Source organism: Tachypleus tridentatus, chromosome 1 (assembly GCF_004210375.1).
Source record: "Tachypleus tridentatus isolate NWPU-2018 chromosome 1, ASM421037v1, whole genome shotgun sequence".
NCBI classification, from domain to species: domain Eukaryota; kingdom Metazoa; phylum Arthropoda; class Merostomata; order Xiphosura; family Limulidae; genus Tachypleus; species Tachypleus tridentatus.
Window position 1 is genome coordinate 80,057,847 of NC_134825.1, and position 17,412 is coordinate 80,075,258.

General features: G+C 34.2%; 2 protein-coding genes across 10 annotated transcripts in view; one reads left to right on the forward strand and one right to left on the reverse strand.

The window, feature by feature from the left end:
* Positions 1-15,920, reverse strand: part of LOC143253166 (uncharacterized) — a 126,162-nt gene extending 110,242 nt beyond the window's left edge. For 3 of the 5 annotated variants that reach the window (XM_076506557.1, XM_076506548.1, XM_076506541.1), the window contains exons 1-2: positions 15,783-15,920; positions 15,601-15,700 (exon numbers count right to left, since the gene is read on the reverse strand). In XM_076506557.1, the coding sequence (XP_076362672.1) occupies positions 15,601-15,700; positions 15,783-15,796 (114 nt within the window). In that variant the 5' untranslated portion in view covers positions 15,797-15,920. The remainder of the gene's footprint in view (positions 1-15,600; positions 15,701-15,782) is intronic. The other 2 variants (XR_013029435.1, XM_076506567.1) reach the window with 2 other exon arrangements.
* Positions 15,921-16,164: 244 nt separating this feature from the next.
* LOC143253185 (transmembrane anterior posterior transformation protein 1 homolog) overlaps positions 16,165-17,412 on the forward strand; it is a 50,990-nt gene continuing 49,742 nt past the window's right edge. For 2 of the 5 annotated variants that reach the window (XM_076506610.1, XM_076506619.1), the window contains exon 1: positions 16,165-16,436. In XM_076506610.1, the coding sequence (XP_076362725.1) occupies positions 16,283-16,436 (154 nt within the window). In that variant the 5' untranslated portion in view covers positions 16,165-16,282. Of the gene's footprint in view, positions 16,456-17,412 lie in introns of all 5 variants that reach the window. The other 3 variants (XM_076506627.1, XM_076506646.1, XM_076506636.1) reach the window with 3 other exon arrangements.

The following is a 17,412-nucleotide window of genomic DNA, read 5'->3' on the forward strand; positions in this document are numbered from 1 at the left end:
ACTTTCAGTTATTGATCTTTTAGCGTGTTTCTTTCTCTCAGTAGTTATCGAGATGTCTACCTTCCTACTTTCAGTTATTGATCTTTTAGTGTGTTTCTTTGTATCAGTAGTTATCGATATATATATATACCTCCATACTTTCAGTTATTGATCTTTTAGCGTGTTTCTTTGTCTCGGTAGTTATCGATATGTCTACCTTCCTTCTTTCAGTTATTGATCTTTTAGCGTGTTTCTTTGTCTCAGTAGTCTACCTCTATACTTTCAGTTATTGATCTTTTAGCGTGTTTCTTTGTCTCAGTAGTCATCGATATGTCAACCTCCATACTTTCAGTTATTGATCTTTTAGCGTGTTTCTTTGTCTCAGTAGTTATCGATATGTATACCTCCATACTTTCAGTTATTGATCTCTTAGCGTGTTTCTTTGTCTCAGTAGTTATAGATATGTCTACCTTCAACTTTCAGTTATCAATCTTTTAGCCTGTTTTTTTGTCTCAGTTGTTATCGAGATGTCTACCTTCCTACTTTCAGTTATTGATCTTTAGCGTGTTTCTTTGTATCAGTAGTTATCGATATATATATATACCTCCATACTTTCAGTTATTGATCTTTTCGCGTGTTTCTTTCTCTCGGTAGTTATCGATATGTCTACCTTCCTTCTTTCAGTTATTGATCTTTAGCGTGTTTCTTTGTCTCAGTAGTCTACCTCTATACTTTCAGTTATTGATCTTTAGCGTGTTTCTTTGTCTCAGTAGTCATCGATATGTCAACCTCCATACTTTCAGTTATCAACCTTTTAGCGTGTTTCTTTGTCTCAGTAGTTATCGATATGTCTACCTTCATATTTTTAGTTATCGATTTTTAACGTGTTTCTTTGTTGAATAGTTATCAACATGTCTACCTTCCTACTTCAAGTTATCGATTTTTTAGGGTGTTTCTATGTCTCAGTAGTTATCAAAATGTCTACCTTCCTACTTTCAGTTATTGATCTTTTAGCGTGTTTCTTTGTCTCAATAGTTATCGATATGTCTACCTTCCTACTTTCAGTTATTTATCTTTAGCGTGTGTCTTTGTCTCAGTAGTTATCGATGTCTACCTTCCTAATTTCAGTAATTGATCCTTAAGCGTGTTTCTTTGTCTCAGTAGTTATCGATATGTCTACCTTCCTACATTCAGTTATTGATCTTTTAGCGTGTTTCTTTGTTTCAGTAGTTATCGATGTCTACCTTCCTAATTTCAGTTATTGATCCTTAAGCGTGTTTCTTTGTCTCAGTAGTTATCGATATGTCTACCATCCTACATTCAGTTATTGATCTTTTAGCGTGTTTCTTTGTTTAAGTAGTTATTGATATGTCTACCTTCCTACTTTCAGTTATTGATCTTTTAGCTTGTTTCTTTGTCTCACTAGATATCGATATGTATACCTCCATACTTTCAATTATCAACCTTTTAGCGTGTTTCTTTGTCTCAGTAGTTAATGATATGTCTACCTTCCTTCTTTCAGTTATTGATCTTTTAGCGTGTTTCTTTGTCTCAGTAGTCTACCTCCATACTTTCAGTTATCAACATTTTAGCGTGTTTCTTTGTCCCAGTAGTTATCGATATGTCTACTTTCATACTTTCAGTTATTGATCTTTTAGCGTGTTTCTTTGTCTCAGTAGTTATCGATGTCTACCTTCCTTCTTTCAGTTATCAATCTTTTAGCGTGTTTCTTTGTCTCAGTAGTTATCGATATGTCTACCTACCTACTTTCAGTTATTGATCTTTTAGCGTGTTTCTTTGTCTCAGTAGTTATCGATATGTCTACCTCCATACTTTCAGTTATTGATCTTTTAGCGTGTTTCTTTGTCTCAGTAGTTATCGATATGTCTACCTTCCTACTTTCAGTTATTGATCTTTTAGTGTGTTTCTTTGTATCAGTAGTTATCGATATATATACCTCCATACTTTCAGTTATTGATCTTTTCGCGTGTTTCTTTGTCTCGGTAGTTATCGATACGTCTACCTTTCTTCTTTCAGTTATTGATCTTTTAGCGTGTTTCTTTGTCTCAGTAGTCTTCCTCTATACTTTCAGTTATTGATCTTTTAGCGTGTTTCTTTGTCTCAGTAGTCATCGATATGTCAACCTCCATACTTTCAGTTATTGATCTTTTAGCGTGTTTCTTTGTCTCAGTAGTTATCGATGTGTATACCTCCATACTTTCAGTTATTGATCTCTTAGCGTGTTTCTTTGTCTCGGTAGTTATAGATATGTCTACCTTTCTACTTTCAGTTATCAATCTTTTAGCCTGTTTTTTTGTCTCAGTTGTTATCGAGATGTCTACCTTTCTACTTTCAGTTATTGATGTTTTAGCGTGTTTCTTTGTATCAGTAGTTATCGATATATATATATACCTCCATACTTTCAGTTATTGATCTTTTCGCGTGTTTCTTTCTCTCGGTAGTTATCGATATGTCTACCTTCCTTCTTTCAGTTATTGATCTTTTAGCGTGTTTCTTTGTCTCAGTAGTCTACCTCTATACTTTCAGTTATTGATCTTTTAGCGTGTTTCTTTGTCTCAGTAGTCATCGATATGTCAACCTCCATACTTTCAGTTATCAACTTTTTAGCGTGTTTCTTTGTCTCAGTAGTTATCGATATGTCTACCTTCATATTTTTAGTTATCGATTTTTTAACGTGTTTCTTTGTTGAGTAGTTATCAACATGTCTACCTTCCTACTTCAAGTTATCGATTTTTTAGGGTGTTTCTATGTCTCAGTAGTTATCAAAATGTCTACCTTCCTACTTTCAGTTATTGATCTTTTAGCGTGTTTCTTTGTCTCAGTAGTTATCGATATGTCTACCTTCCTACTTTCAGTTATTTATCTTTTAGCGTGTGTCTTTGTCTCAGTAGTTATCGATGTCTACCTTCCTAATTTCAGTTATTGATCGTTAAGCGTGTTTCTTTGTCTCAGTAGTTATCGATATGTCTACCTTCCTACATTTAGTTATTGATCTTTTAGCGTGTTTCTTTGTTTCAGTAGTTATCGATGTCTACCTTCCTACATTCAGTTATTGATCTTTTAGCTTGTTTCTTTGTCTCACTAGATATCGATATGTATACCTCCATACTTTCAATTATCAACCTTTTAGCGTGTTTCTTTGTCTCAGTGGTCTACCTCCATACTTTCAGTTATTGATCTTTTAGCGTGTTTCTTTGTCTCAGTAGTTATCGATATGTCTACCTTCATAATTTCAGTTATTGATCTTTTAGCGTGTTTTTTGTCTCAGTATTAATCGATATGTCTACCTTACTACTTTCAGGTATTAATCTTTTAGCGTGTTTCTTTGTCTCAGTAATTATCGATATGTCTACCTTCATACTTTCAGTTATTGATCTTGTAGCCTGTTTCTTTGTCTCAGTAGTTATCGATATGTCTACCTTCCTACTTTCAGTTATTGATCTTTTAGCGTGTTTCTTTGTCTCAGTAGTTATAGATATGTCTACCTTCCTACTTTCAGTTATTGATCTTTTAACGTGTTTCTTTGTCTCAGTAGTTATCGATATGTATAGCTCCATACTTTCACTTATTGATCTTTTAGCGTGTTTCTTTGTCTCAGTAGTTATCGATATGTCTACCTCCATAATTTCAGTTATTGATCTTTTAGTGTTTCTTTGTCTCAGTAGTTATCGATATGTCTACCTTCCTTCTTTCAGTTATTGATCTTCTAGCGTGTATCTTTGTCTCAGTAGTTATATATATGTCTACCTTCCTACTTTCAGTTATTGATCTTTTAGCGTGTTTTTGTTTCAGTAGTTATAGATATGTCTACCTTCCTACTTTCAGTTATTGATCTTTTAGCGTGTTTCTTTGTCTCAGTAGTTAATGGTATGTCTACCTTCTTTCTTTCAGTTAATGGTGTTTTAGCGTGTTTCTTTGTCTCAGTAGTTATCGATATGTCTACCTTCCTACTTTCAGTTATTGATCTTTTAGCGTGTTTCTTTGTCTCAGAAGTTATCGACATGTCTACCTTCCTACTTTCAATTATTGATCTTTTAGCGTGTTTCTTTGTTTCAGTAGTTATTGATATGTCTACCTTCCTACTTTCAGTTATGATCTTTTAGCGTGTTTTTGTCTCAGTAGTTATAGATATGTCTACCTTCCAACATTCAATTATTGATCTTTCAGCGTGTTTCTTTATCTCAGTACTCTACCGCCATACTTTCAGTTATTGATCCTTAGCGTGTTTCTTTGTCTCAGTAGTTATCATCATGTCTACCTTTCTACTTCAGTTATCAATTTTTAGCGTGTTTCTTTGTCTCGGTAGTCATCGATAGGTCTACCTTCTTACTTTCAGTTATTGATCTTTTAGCGTGTTTCTTTGTCTCAGTAGTTAATGGTATGTCTACCTTCCTTCTTTCAGTTATTGGTGTTTTAGCGTGTTTCTTTGTCTCAGTTGTTAATGATATGTCTACCTTCCTTCTTTCAGTTATTGATCTTTTAGCGTGTTTCTTTGTCTCAGTAGTCTACCTCCATACTTTCAGTTATCAACCTTTTAGCGTGTTTCTTTGTCACAGTAGTCATCGACATGTCTACCTTCCTACTTTGAGTCATTGACCTTTTAGCGTGTTTCTTTGTTTCAGTAGTTATTGATATGTCTACCTTCCTACTTTCAGTGATTGATCTTTTAGCGTGTTTCTTTCTCTCGGTGGTTATCGATATGTCTACCGTCCTAAATTCAGTTATCAATCTTTTATCGTGTATCTTTGTCGAAGTAGTCTACCTCCATACTTTCAGTTATTGTTTTTTTAGCGTGTTTCTTTGTCTCAGTAGTTAATGATATGTCTACCTTCCTTCTTTCAGTTATTGATCTTTTAGCGTGTTTCTTTGTCTCAGTAGTCTACCTCCATACTTTCAGTTATCAACATTTTAGCGTGTTTCTTTGTCTCAGAAGTTATCGATATGTCTACCTTCATACTTTCAGTTATCAACATTTTAGAGTGTTTCTTTGTCTCAGTAGTTATCGATATGTCTACCTCCATACTTTCAGTTATCAACCTTTTAGCGTGTTTCTTTGTTTCAGTAGTTATCGATATGTCTACCTCCATACTTTCAGTTATCGATTTTTTAGCGCGTTTCTTTGTCTCAGTAGTTATCGATATGTCTACCTTCCTAATTTCAGTTATCAACCTTTTAGCGTGTTTCTTTGTCTCAGTAGTCTACCTCCATACTTTCAGTTATTGATCTTTTAGCGTGTTTCTTTGTCTCAGTAGTTAATGATATGTCTACCTTCCTACTTTCAGTGATTGATCTTTTAGCGTGTTTCTTTGTCTCAGTAGTTATCGATATGTCTACCTTCCTACTTTCAGTTATTGATCTTTTAGCGTGTTTCTTTGTCTCACTAGATATCGATATGTATACCTCCATACTTTCAATTATCAACCTTTTAGCGTGTTTCTTTGTCTCAGTAGTTAATGATATGTCTACCTTCCTCCTTTCAGTTATTGATCTTTTAGCGTGTTTCTTTGTCTCAGTGGTCTACCTCCATACTTTCAGTTATCAACATTTTAGCGTGTTTCTTTGTTACAGTAGTTATCGACATGTCTACCTTCATACTTTTAGTTATCAAACTTTTAGCGTGTTTCTTTGTCACAGTAGTTATCGACATGTCTACCTTCCTACTTTGAGTTATTGATCTTTTAGCGTGTTTTTTTGTTTCAGTAGTTATTGTTATGTCTACCTTCCTAATTTCAGTGATTGATCTTTTAGCGTGTTTCTTTGTCTCAGTAGTTATCGATATGTCTACCTTCCTACTTGCAGTTATTGATCTTTTAGCGTGTTTCTTTGTCTCACTAGATATCGATATGTATACCTCCATACTTTCAATTATCAACCTTTTAGCGTGTTTCTTTGTCTCAGTAGTTAATGATATGTCTACCTTCCTTCTTTCAGTTATTGATCTTTTAGCGTGTTTCTTTGTCTCAGTGGTCTACCTCCATACTTTCAGTTATCAACCTTTTAGCGTGTTTCTTTGTTACAGTAGTTATCGTCATGTCTACCTTCATACTTTTAGTTATCAAACTTTTAGCGTGTTTCTTTGTCTCAGAAGTTATCGACATGTCTACCTTCATACTTTCAGTTATAAACATTTTAGCGTGTTTCTTTGTCTCAGAAGTTATCGATATGTCTACCTTCATACTTTCAGTTATCAACATTTTAGAGTGTTTCTTTGTCTCAGTAGTTATCGATATGTCTACCTCCATACTTTCAGTTATCAACCTTTAGCGTGTTTCTTTGTTTCAGTAGTTATCGATATGTCTACCTCCATACTTTCAGTTATCGATTTTTTAGCGTGTTTCTTTGTCTCAGTAGTCTACCTCCATACTTTCAGTTATTGATCTTTTAGCGTGTTTCTTTGTCTCAGTAGTTAATGATATGTCTACCTTCCTTCTTTCAGTTATTGATCTTTTAGCGTGTTTCTTTGTCTCAGTAGTCTACTTCCATACTTTCAGTTATCAACCTTTTAGCGTGTTTCTTTGTCACAGTAGTTATCGACATGTCTACCTTCCTACTTTGAGTTATTGATCTTTTAGCGTGTTTCTTTGTCTCAGTAGTTATCGATATGTCTACCTTCCTATTTTCAGTTATCAACCTTTTAGCGTGTTTCTTTGTCACAGTAGTTATTGACATGTCTAACTTCCTTCTTTCAGTTATTGATCTTTTAGCGTGTTTCTTTGTCTCAGTAGTTAATGATATGTCTACCTTCCTTCTTTCAGTTATTGATCTTTTAGCATGTTTCTTTGTCTCAGTAGTTAATGATATGTCTACCTTCCTTCTTTCAGTTATTGATCTTTTAGCGTGTTTCTTTGTCTCAGTAGTTAATGATATCTCTACCTTCCTTCTTTCAGTTATTGATCTTTTAGCGTGTTTCTTTGTCTCAGAAGTTATCGATATGTCTACCTTCATACTTTCAGTTATCAACATTTTAGCGTGTTTCTTTGTTTCAGTAGTTATCGACATGTCTACTTTCATACTTTTAGTTATCAAACTTTTAGCGTGTTTCTTTGTCTCAGAAGTTATCGATATGTCTACCTTCATACTTTCAGTTATCAACATTTTAGCGTGTTTCTTTGTCTCAGAAGTTATCGATATATCTACCTCCATACTTTAAGTTATCGAATTTTAGCGTGTTTCTTTGTCTCAGTAGTTATCGATATGTCTACCTTCCTATTTTCAGTTATCAACCTTTTAGCGTGTTTCTTTGTCACAGTAGTTATCGACATGTCTACCTTCCTACTTTCAGTTATTGATCTTTTAGCGTGTTTCTTTGTCTCAGTAGTTAATGATATGTCTACCTTCATTCTTTCAGTTATTGATCTTTTAGCGTGTTTCTTTGTCTCAGTAGTTAATGATATCTCTACCTTCCTTCTTTCAGTTATTGATCTTTTAGCGTGTTTCTTTGTCTCAGAAGTTATCGATATGTCTACCTTCATACTTTCAGTTATCAACATTTTAGCGTGTTTCTTTGTTACAGTAGTTATCGACATGTCTACCTTCATACTTTTAGTTATCAACATTTTAGCGTGTTTCTTTGTCTCAGTAGTTATCGATATGTCTACCTTCCTACCTTAAGTTATTGATCTTTTAGCGTGTTTCTTTTTCTCAGTAGTTATCGATATGTCTACCTTCCTACTTTCAGTTATTGATCTTTTAGCGTGTTTCTTTGTCTCAGTAGTTAATGATATGTCTACCTTCCTTCTTTCAGTTATTGATCTTTTAGCGTGTTTCTTTGTCTCAGTAGTTATCGATATGTCTACCTTCCTACTTTCAGTTATTGATATTTTAGCGTGTTTCTTTGTCTCAGTAGTTATCGATATGTCCACCTTCCTACTTTCAGTTATTGATATTTTAGCGTGTTTCTTTGTCTCAGTAGTTAAGGATATGTCTACCTTCCTACTTTCAGTTTTTGATATTTTAGCGTGTTTCTTTGTCTCAGTAGTTAAGGATATGTCTACCTTCCTATTTTCAGTTATTGATCTTTTCGCGTGTTTCTTTGTCTCAGTAGTTATCGATATGTCTACCTTCCTATTTTCAGTTATTGATCTTTTAGCGTGTTTCTTTGTCTCAGTAGATATCGATATGTATACCTCCATACTTTCAGTTATTGATCTTTTAGCGTGTTTCTTTGTCTCAGTAGTTATCGATATGTCTACCTTCCTACCTTAAGTTATTGATCTTTTAGCGTGTTTCTTTTTCTCAGTAGTTATCGATATGTCTACCTTCCTACTTTCAGTTATTGATCTTTTAGCATGTTTCTTTTTCTCAGTAGTTATCGATATGTCTACCTTCCTACTTTCAATTATTGATCTTTTAGCGTGTTTCTTTGTCTCAGTAGTTATCGATATGTCTACCTTCCTAATTTTAGTTATCGATCTTTTAGCTTGTTTCCATAACAAACAGCTTTGTCTCCTTGCTTGCTGTGTTACTTTTTTATATGTATTTTAACATATATTCATTCTTCAATATATTTCCCTTTATATATAGCTATAAAAATCCATTCAAAGACTGCTGCTTCACAGGTTTTTACAAGGCATAACAAAGTCAGTTGTGCAAATAAGTACGTGATGCTGTTTTAACAGAATACGTATGCCCCTCGAGGATTTAAGTACTATATAACTGCGCGCTACGTTATTACTCTGACGTGTGTGTTTTTCTCTTGTATATGCACTGCACTTGTCTTAATAGTATATTAAAAAAAAAAACTTTTATATACTAATTTCAATGGGCGCAACCGTAAAAATTATGTGTCCACTTGCTGGCCTCCTTACGGCTTTCGAATACAATAGTAATAAATGCCCGACAAATTGTGATTGCATCCTCATTTCTGTCAGCCAGACATGCATGCATGCATGCACAGTTATTACTGCGAACGATGTATGATTATATGCATGTGTTTCTAAGTAAAGATATATCGAAAAAGATTTAACCGAAATCAAAAGCCAGTTTGTATCAGAAATTATAAATTGAAAACAAATACACAATAGGGGTTACAACTAAATATATTTATTGGGTATGATGTCAGAAAAATAGTTGTTCTCGTATATAGTAGTAACTGCGTGAATTGTTTTATTTATCTAATATATACGTAAAGAGAGAAAACTATTTCCTTACTAATACTGATAAAGAATTACGTAGTTACTTATGGGACAGCAGTTTGCTTCAAACGCTTCAAAGCGGGGTTTCAGTTGTGTTTGTTTACTTGAATTTCGCACAAAGTCATTCTATTTTTCAGTAAAAGGTGCAGTGTGAAAGCGTAAACAAATGTTCAATAACAGTGTATTTTTTTATTTTTAGGATACATTTTAGTAACGTTACATTTCAATCACCAGCAAGGTCAGTTATGTGTAATAACACATGTGTTTTCTTATAGCAAAGCCATATCGGGCTATCTTTTGAGTCAACCGAGAGAAATCGGATTCCTGATTTTAACGTTGTAAGAGTAATAGCACACACAATAATCAAACCGCACACTGTACTTTACACAATTCGGTGCATTCGTTGTCTCGCTTTCGAATACGATTACAGCCTCGTAGGGCACGCACTAATGTGTACACTGCAAGTTTACATTGACAGAAACATGGTTAAAAGCACTCCTCAAACAAAAGTAGCTTTCGTATCCTCGACAGTGTGATCCCAGAATAGCTACCCGTATGTTTATCAAGTCTAAGGAAAATAGGAGAAATCCCAGTTCACAAGAAATGCACTTCAGGAAATTATAATTAAATGAAACATTGGAAATTTAAGCTTTTAAACATAACACTGTTGTTTATCTATTTATTATCCACAGGTTGTACGATTAACAGAGTTAAATGTCAATAAATACTCAAAATCCAGTTTTCAGGAAGGTAAAAAACGTGTAAATAATGCACTTTAAAAGATGAAATTTTATATGGGATACGTTGAAACAAATATTTCTAACATTACACCACAATAACTAACTAGACAGATGTAGGAGCACGTGATCACTAGTTGTATTTACACGTATTCGAGAGTTTGTTTGTTTGTTTTGGAATTTTGCACAAAGCTACTCGAGGGCTATCTGTGCTAGCCGTCCCTAATTTAGCAGTGTAAGACTAGAGGGAAGACAGCTAGTCACCACCACCCACCGCCAACTCTAAGGCTACTCTTTTACCAACGAATAGTGGGATTGGCCGTCAAATTATAACGCCCCCACGGCTGAAAGGGCGAGCATGTTTGGCGCGACGGGGATGCGAACCCGCGACCCTCAGATTACGAGTCGCACGCCTTAACACGCTTGTCCATGCTGGGCCTCGTATTCGAGAGAGCAGATTGGTTAATTTCAGAAATTCAAACGATGAAATACCTAGTTCCTTTAAACAAATATTCCAAGTTAAATTCAAAAGGTCTTTATTAGCCTAAAAATTCTAATTTTTGAAAAGTTATGGGAGATTGTTTTATTAATATAAAGCTACACAATGGACAATCCGTTTTCTGTCCACTGCAGAGAATCTACTTTTAGATTTTAGTGCTGTAACATAAATTACCGCTAATCCTCTGGCGGACATTATGGGTAGATAGTAAATGCTGTCGACAACAGCACAAAATTGTGGGCCATTTTTTTTTTTTGTAATGAAAGTCCTTTGTTGTGGATATTTTAATTCTAGATATTCAAATTTTACTACATTACCATAGAAGATAATAATCATAATTATTATTGAGTATTTTAAACAGCTATTCTCTTGAATGTTTGAGGAGAAAAAATGAATAAAATAAATGCTACACATTCTTAATGTCCCCCACTAGTACAGCGGAAAGTCTATGGATTTACAACACTAGAATCAGGGGTTGGATTACCCTCGGTGGACTCAGCAGATAGCCTTATGTGGCTTTGCTATAAGAAAACACTCACACATTCTTAAAATCCTATACAAATAATATACTACCGTGTGGTTAGTAAGAGACAACTCAAATACCACTCTAAATATCAATTTATACGCCTATATTTCATGATAATTTGTCCCCCGCTGGTACAGCGGTAAGTCTACGGATTTACACGCAAAAATCAGGGGTTCGATTCCCCTCGCTGGATACACCAGATAGCCCGAGGTAGCTTTGCTATGAAAAAAACACACACACACACACACACGCTTAATCAAGAACAAATATATAACCACCTTTATCAAAGAGAGCACCTTAATATTTTGAACTAAACTTGTTGTTGATTATTCTTTTTTTAAATTAGTTTAGCTTAATTATTTAAAGGCTGAAAAGTTATCCATTAATTAATATTGATTTCGTTAATTTTAATGTAGTTTTCAACCTTATATTTAAGAAGCAGAACACAGAAGTCATTAATATAAATACTTTACAACTAAGAAAATACAGATGGGGCAGACATGATATGGTATTTAGTTAGAATCATGGTTCGTGTCCCAAACCGCAAAACCATGTTTCGCAGTTTGAAGCTATGTGTGCGACACAGAAGTGTTGGTCAAACCTCACAACTCCAGTAAAACAACCCAAGTGACGGTGGGTGTTGTTGAACTACTATACTCCCTCTATGTAGCTTTACGTGAATATTTGAAATAAACAGATATTGCCATATATATATATATATATATCTCGAGTAGAGAGATTTAATTAATCTCTAAACAGGAAACTTACAAGATTTAAATTGGAAATCAGCTCTCATACAATAAACCCAAACAGGATTTTGACAAACAGCAAGTATTTTGTTTAACAACTGCTCCAACAACGAGGTTCATTAGTGCGACCTGAAATATGTTACTTTGATTTGAAAAGGCAACTGAGATGTTATTGCAAGAACTTGAAAGGTCGGAAGATCACCCAAAGAAAAAATAAGAGTCCATAAAACTATTAAAAATATACTGAATAAGCGTTTTAAATCTTTTAAGTTCTTTTTGAACAAATTTAAATTTGTCTGGATTAATTTATTGATGTAAGGATATATTTACTTAAAAGTTAAATTTGCCCCAAAATAACACAAGCCATAATTATTGTGGCCATGAGAGTACATATTTGTCTACACACCCACATCTTGCAGTTTTTAAAATCAAGGTTAATGTACAAAAACGACTAATGAAAATAAGTATTACACTATACTATGTACTAAATAATGTTAGCCATAAAACTACACTTGCCACTTTTCTACAATTTCTGTCAAACAGATCAGCAAGTTTTTGCTTTCACAAAAATCTCATGGTGGCCTGGTTCTAACAGGGTGAACGTCCTTGTTAGTTGACCCTATACAGTATGACATGTTTAACTGAAATGTTTAACACTATATCTAAATCTTACCTAGTTCTTAGCATGGCTTTAAACCAAAACAGGTTTGTCTGAATTAGTTGTACGCATTTATCCTACAAAAATGTATCAATACTTTTAGGACGCTTTTGGAAAAGTTAAGTCATATTTAATGCGAACAAGATTTCAGGTGTCATAACTGTATTTAGAAAATAATAATTTATTACCGTAATTATTATAATGGCCACATACTATTTATCTAACGAATAATGTAACAAACAGAAGCTTTAAAAAAAAAAAAAGGAACTAGAAAGAAAATCCAGAACTACAATATACTATATAAATTAACGAACTTTTACATTTATCAATCTAAACAATTTCTGATTTCAATCTGTCAAAATGAAGGCTTCAACTCTGTTCCCTTGGCTGTCGTTTAAACACTGGACACGCCATGTCCAATACCTGGAATACCATCCATTAAACGGATGAAATAAAACCCTCTTTAGTAACAAAGGATGGAATATTGTGCTTCTGTGTTGTTTTTTGTTGTTTTTTTTTAGCACAATAAACAATAAAATTGCACTCACAACTCACAAAGATACCAATACGAATTAAGATGGTGGGTTTGGTTTGTTTTGAATTTCGCGCAAAGTTACTCAAGGGCTATCTGCGCTAGCCGTTCCTAATTTAGCAGTGTAAGACTAGAGGGAAGGCAGCTAGTCATCATCACCCACCGCCAACTGTTGGGCTACTCTTTTACCAACGAATAGTGGGATTGACCGTCACAGTATAACGCTCCCACGGCTGAAAGGGCGAGCATATTTGGTGCGACGGGGATGCGAACCCGCGACCCTCAGATTACGAGCCAAACGCCTTAATCCACCTGGCCAAGGCGGGCTCAAGATGTTGAGAGTCCACCACCTCGTTTACGACCTTTATTATGTCATCCTGTATCAGTGTCAAGTTGGGTACTGATTTATCAAGAAATGCACAAGTAACAGGTAGACACTCACATATTGACGTTTATTTACACAGATGAAAAAAGTTGATGACAAATTTCATTTTCTTCTTTAACTATCCTAATCTTAACACTCGTTGTTTTGTTTTGTTTTTCATTATAAGTAAAGTTCATAACGATTCTGCAGTGATTTTGTGTTCATAGAAACAAATTCAAATTGTTATATATATTGGTTCTTTTAATTAATTTCTCACGTTTCCATTTGCTCAAGTCAGTTGAAGAACTTAAATATTATATTTTACACAATTGTTGCACGACACTTATTTACAAATATATTTTCAGGTGAAGCATTAATAAACACTTATTTTGTTCGAAGAATTATGTTGTATGTTCGCTCAGATAAAATACACGATTATTTTACAGTTAAAATTATTTAGCAGCATCCATAATGTTGTTCATTGCTGTAAACGCGACACTGATTTTGTTTTGTACACCAGGGGATTTAGTTTTAATTTTCATTAAGTTTGAGTATATTACTTTCTTTTTCAATTCCATCATTAAAAGCAAATATATTTTAAAAAATAATTTTATTTTTCCAAACAGCTAGTATAATTTGCATTTCTTAGTATTAATTACTTTACTGCATAATAAAAAATTAATACGTATCATTAATAAACACATACACATTTAAGGTATTAACGTACGTTCATAGCATGAGTGGAGCGTTTAAATTATGATTATAGAACGAAGAAGCCCGGCATGGCCGGGTGGGTTAAGGCGTTCGACTCATAATCTGAAAGTCACGGGTTGGGGTCCCGGTCGCACCAAACATGCTCGCCCTTTCAGCCGTGGGGATATTATTTATGTTACGGTCAATCACAGTATTCGTTGGCAAAAGTTTGTTTGTTTTGGAATTCCGCGCAAAGCTACACGAGGGCTATCTGCGCTATCCGTCCCTAATTTAGCAGTGTAAGACTAGAAGGAAGGCAGCTAGTCATCACCACTCACCGCCAACTCTTGGGCTACTCTTTTAACAACGAATAGTGGGATTGATTGTAACATTACAACGCCCCCATGGCTGAAAGGGCAAGCATGTTTGGTGCGACGGAGATTTGGACCCGGAACCCTCGGATTACGAGTCGAACGCATTAACCAACCTAGCCATGCCGAGCCTCGTTGGTAAAAGAGAAGCCCAAGAATTGGCGGTGGGTGGTGATGACTAGCTGCCTTCCCTCTACTCTCACACTGCTAAATTAGGGACGACTAGCGCAGATAGCCCTCGTGGAGCTTTGTACGAAACTCAGAAACAACAACAACAACAAAAAACGAGATTTTCATTTAAACACACGTTGAGACGGAAAGGAAAATGATATAAGATCACGTAATACAGAGACATTCAATGTGGTCAGTTACTCTCTTTCCACTCTTATTAATTAAGACAGTGACCATCAAGGAATGAAGCATCATCGAACAAGGGAACAAAGATCAGTGCAATATTGAACATAATGGCATTGATTTCTTCTGCTTTTAGTTAGGTGCGTCGTACTATTATAATGATAATAACTACAATGGGGTTGGTATTTCATTTGTTGTGAGAATTCGAATATTGTTTACAGTCCGTTATTCCGGAGGGTCATTAGTCTGAAGGGTCATAGTTCAGAAGGACCAATTTATAAAAGGTCTAATTTTCCGAAAGTTGAACGTAAAGGCAGTTACACATTTAGCACTAATGTTAATTTATTTTACAGAAACAGTAGTATGTATGTAATTTTGTTTCAGAGACATAAGCTAATAATATATTGAGATGCATCTATAATCATTCTAGAAATTTCTATTATTGCTCCCTGTAATTAAAGTTTTCTAATTTTCTGGAAAAAAGTCAAAGTTCTCGTAATAACATCCTTATTGTAGAAATAATACGATAATACCAATAAGGAGAATAAAGCAAATAAATACTACTATAGTAGTCAGTGTATCTACGTTAGACAAAATATCTAGCAAAAAGGTTTTGATATATTGGTTTGTCACTCGAATACTGAAAATTTCCTGACAGTCATTAAATAAAGAAACATTCATAATAATATACAGAAACAGTTTCAGGTAGTTAATGAAACTGTAACCACTTTAAGAAAAAAGAAAAACATAATAGACACACATACAGAGAGTGATACACATTATGTAGCCTAGTGGGGCAGCGGAAAGTCTTCGGGCTTACAACGCTAAAATCAGTAATTCGATTCCCTTCGATGAACATAGCAGATAGCTCTATATGGCTTTTCCATAACACACATTCATTTTAATTATATAGTTATATATTTTGAGTGTGTATTAGGAAGACACACAGTAATTTATTGTTAAACATTATTTAAAATACTTACCCTAATTAGCCACTTAATGACGTGGTTTTTTGTCCATTTTGAGACTCTGTTATACGAGGGTAACTTAGGCTGTTCCTGACTTGTCATCCCTGGAATAATACTAATAATACTTAATAGTCACACTAACAGATCATTATGGTTTTAAGAACTTTCATTAATTTTAGAAGAATACAAAAGCTCACATTCTATTTCGCATTTCATATTATTTTGTTAGGTTTTTGTGAAATATACAAACGATTGGCAAAATGCCACTAACTCTAGAACAAATATAATCACATGTGTTGCATACTTTTCCACAACGACTAGCAACACAGAACTTTTATTATGCTTCCCCCAAAGCTCGGATGGGCGTGTCTTTTGCCTCCACAGTTTCCGCTTATTGGCGAATTGAAAATGTCATGGTTAAGTAGAATATTTTATTATTCACAAAGTGGATCATATAAGTTTTAAACATTTATAACGAATTTATGGAATTCATTGAATATGTTTGGGAACTTAAAAATAAGTGCCCTTTATTTGACAAACAGTATTAATAAAGTTAATCACGTGACATTTATGATGCTCGAGTAGTTTCTTCTGGAGGAAAGAGGAAAAAGTACCAGCATGACAAGATTTTATAGTGAAATTAACTTTAAGCCTAATTTGCAGTAGGTTAGTATCAATCAATTAACATATACACACCATGGCTGCAGAATTTAACACCGTAGTTTCTAAAGAAACTCTCGATCAAGACAGATTCGTAGAGAACATCGATGTTGATTCTTCTGATAAAAACGTAGATATGAAAAATTTAGAATTAGAAACACCGAATCAAAAACTAAATGAAGAGGATGCTGGTAAGGTTTTAGCCTTCGAGTGCGTAATATTTAACTTCGTTTGTTTCAAGTTCAACGATAGTTTTAACATCTTGTTTTGTCATATCTTTTCTGTATGAACACAGGCAGTCATTTGACCCAACAAGGTCATTTCTTGCCCATAACAAAAACTTGTTCTTAATGAGAATACAAAAACACATACGCACACACATATATGCATAATCTGTGTATGTGTTTGTTTATGTTTTATCAAGCGTAAATGTGTTATTTCACAGATTTATATCCATAAATAGTGAAGCCTCAAACATCCTATAACAAATTGATGGTCTGCTTTTCAAAGCTAAGCCGGTTTTCTTTCCAATTTTCAACTGATTCCATATTGATCCTATTTATTAATGACTCTTTTAGTGATACACACACAAATAATTTTTGCACATCAAAGGATACAAAAGGTTAATTGCATTTATATGAACAACTTGCACATATTATGACAGTGGTGTTTACTGTAAGTACAAACTGTGGCACCATGAGATGTGTTTAAGATATGTGTGTGTGTTTATAATTATACATGCAAACCATTTATAAATGATTATATGTATATATTTACACATAAATGGTTCAAGGGAATTTCCTGCTGTTTGACATTGCAGTAATGTCACAGGTTGATGGATTAATTTCTAAGGAAAGTTGCTCATACAACAAAATGTTTGAAGTTCAGAGTATTTAAAAGTTCACTACTATAATGAATAGCATCAGCAAGATGCAAGTAGCAAACCCATTATGATAATATAAAATCTACTAAACAGCATTTTAACACATGCAACATTGCCTCTACAGTTGTCAGAATTTGCTGATTGGCTATTAAGGAATGTTTCACATACTGAAACTGAGATGTGATTGCTGACATATTTTGCATATCCTACAGATCTGCTCCTTGGAAGTACAAGTTTCCCTAATGGTACACTGTTGAGAAAAAACAATTTTGTAATTTATAAAT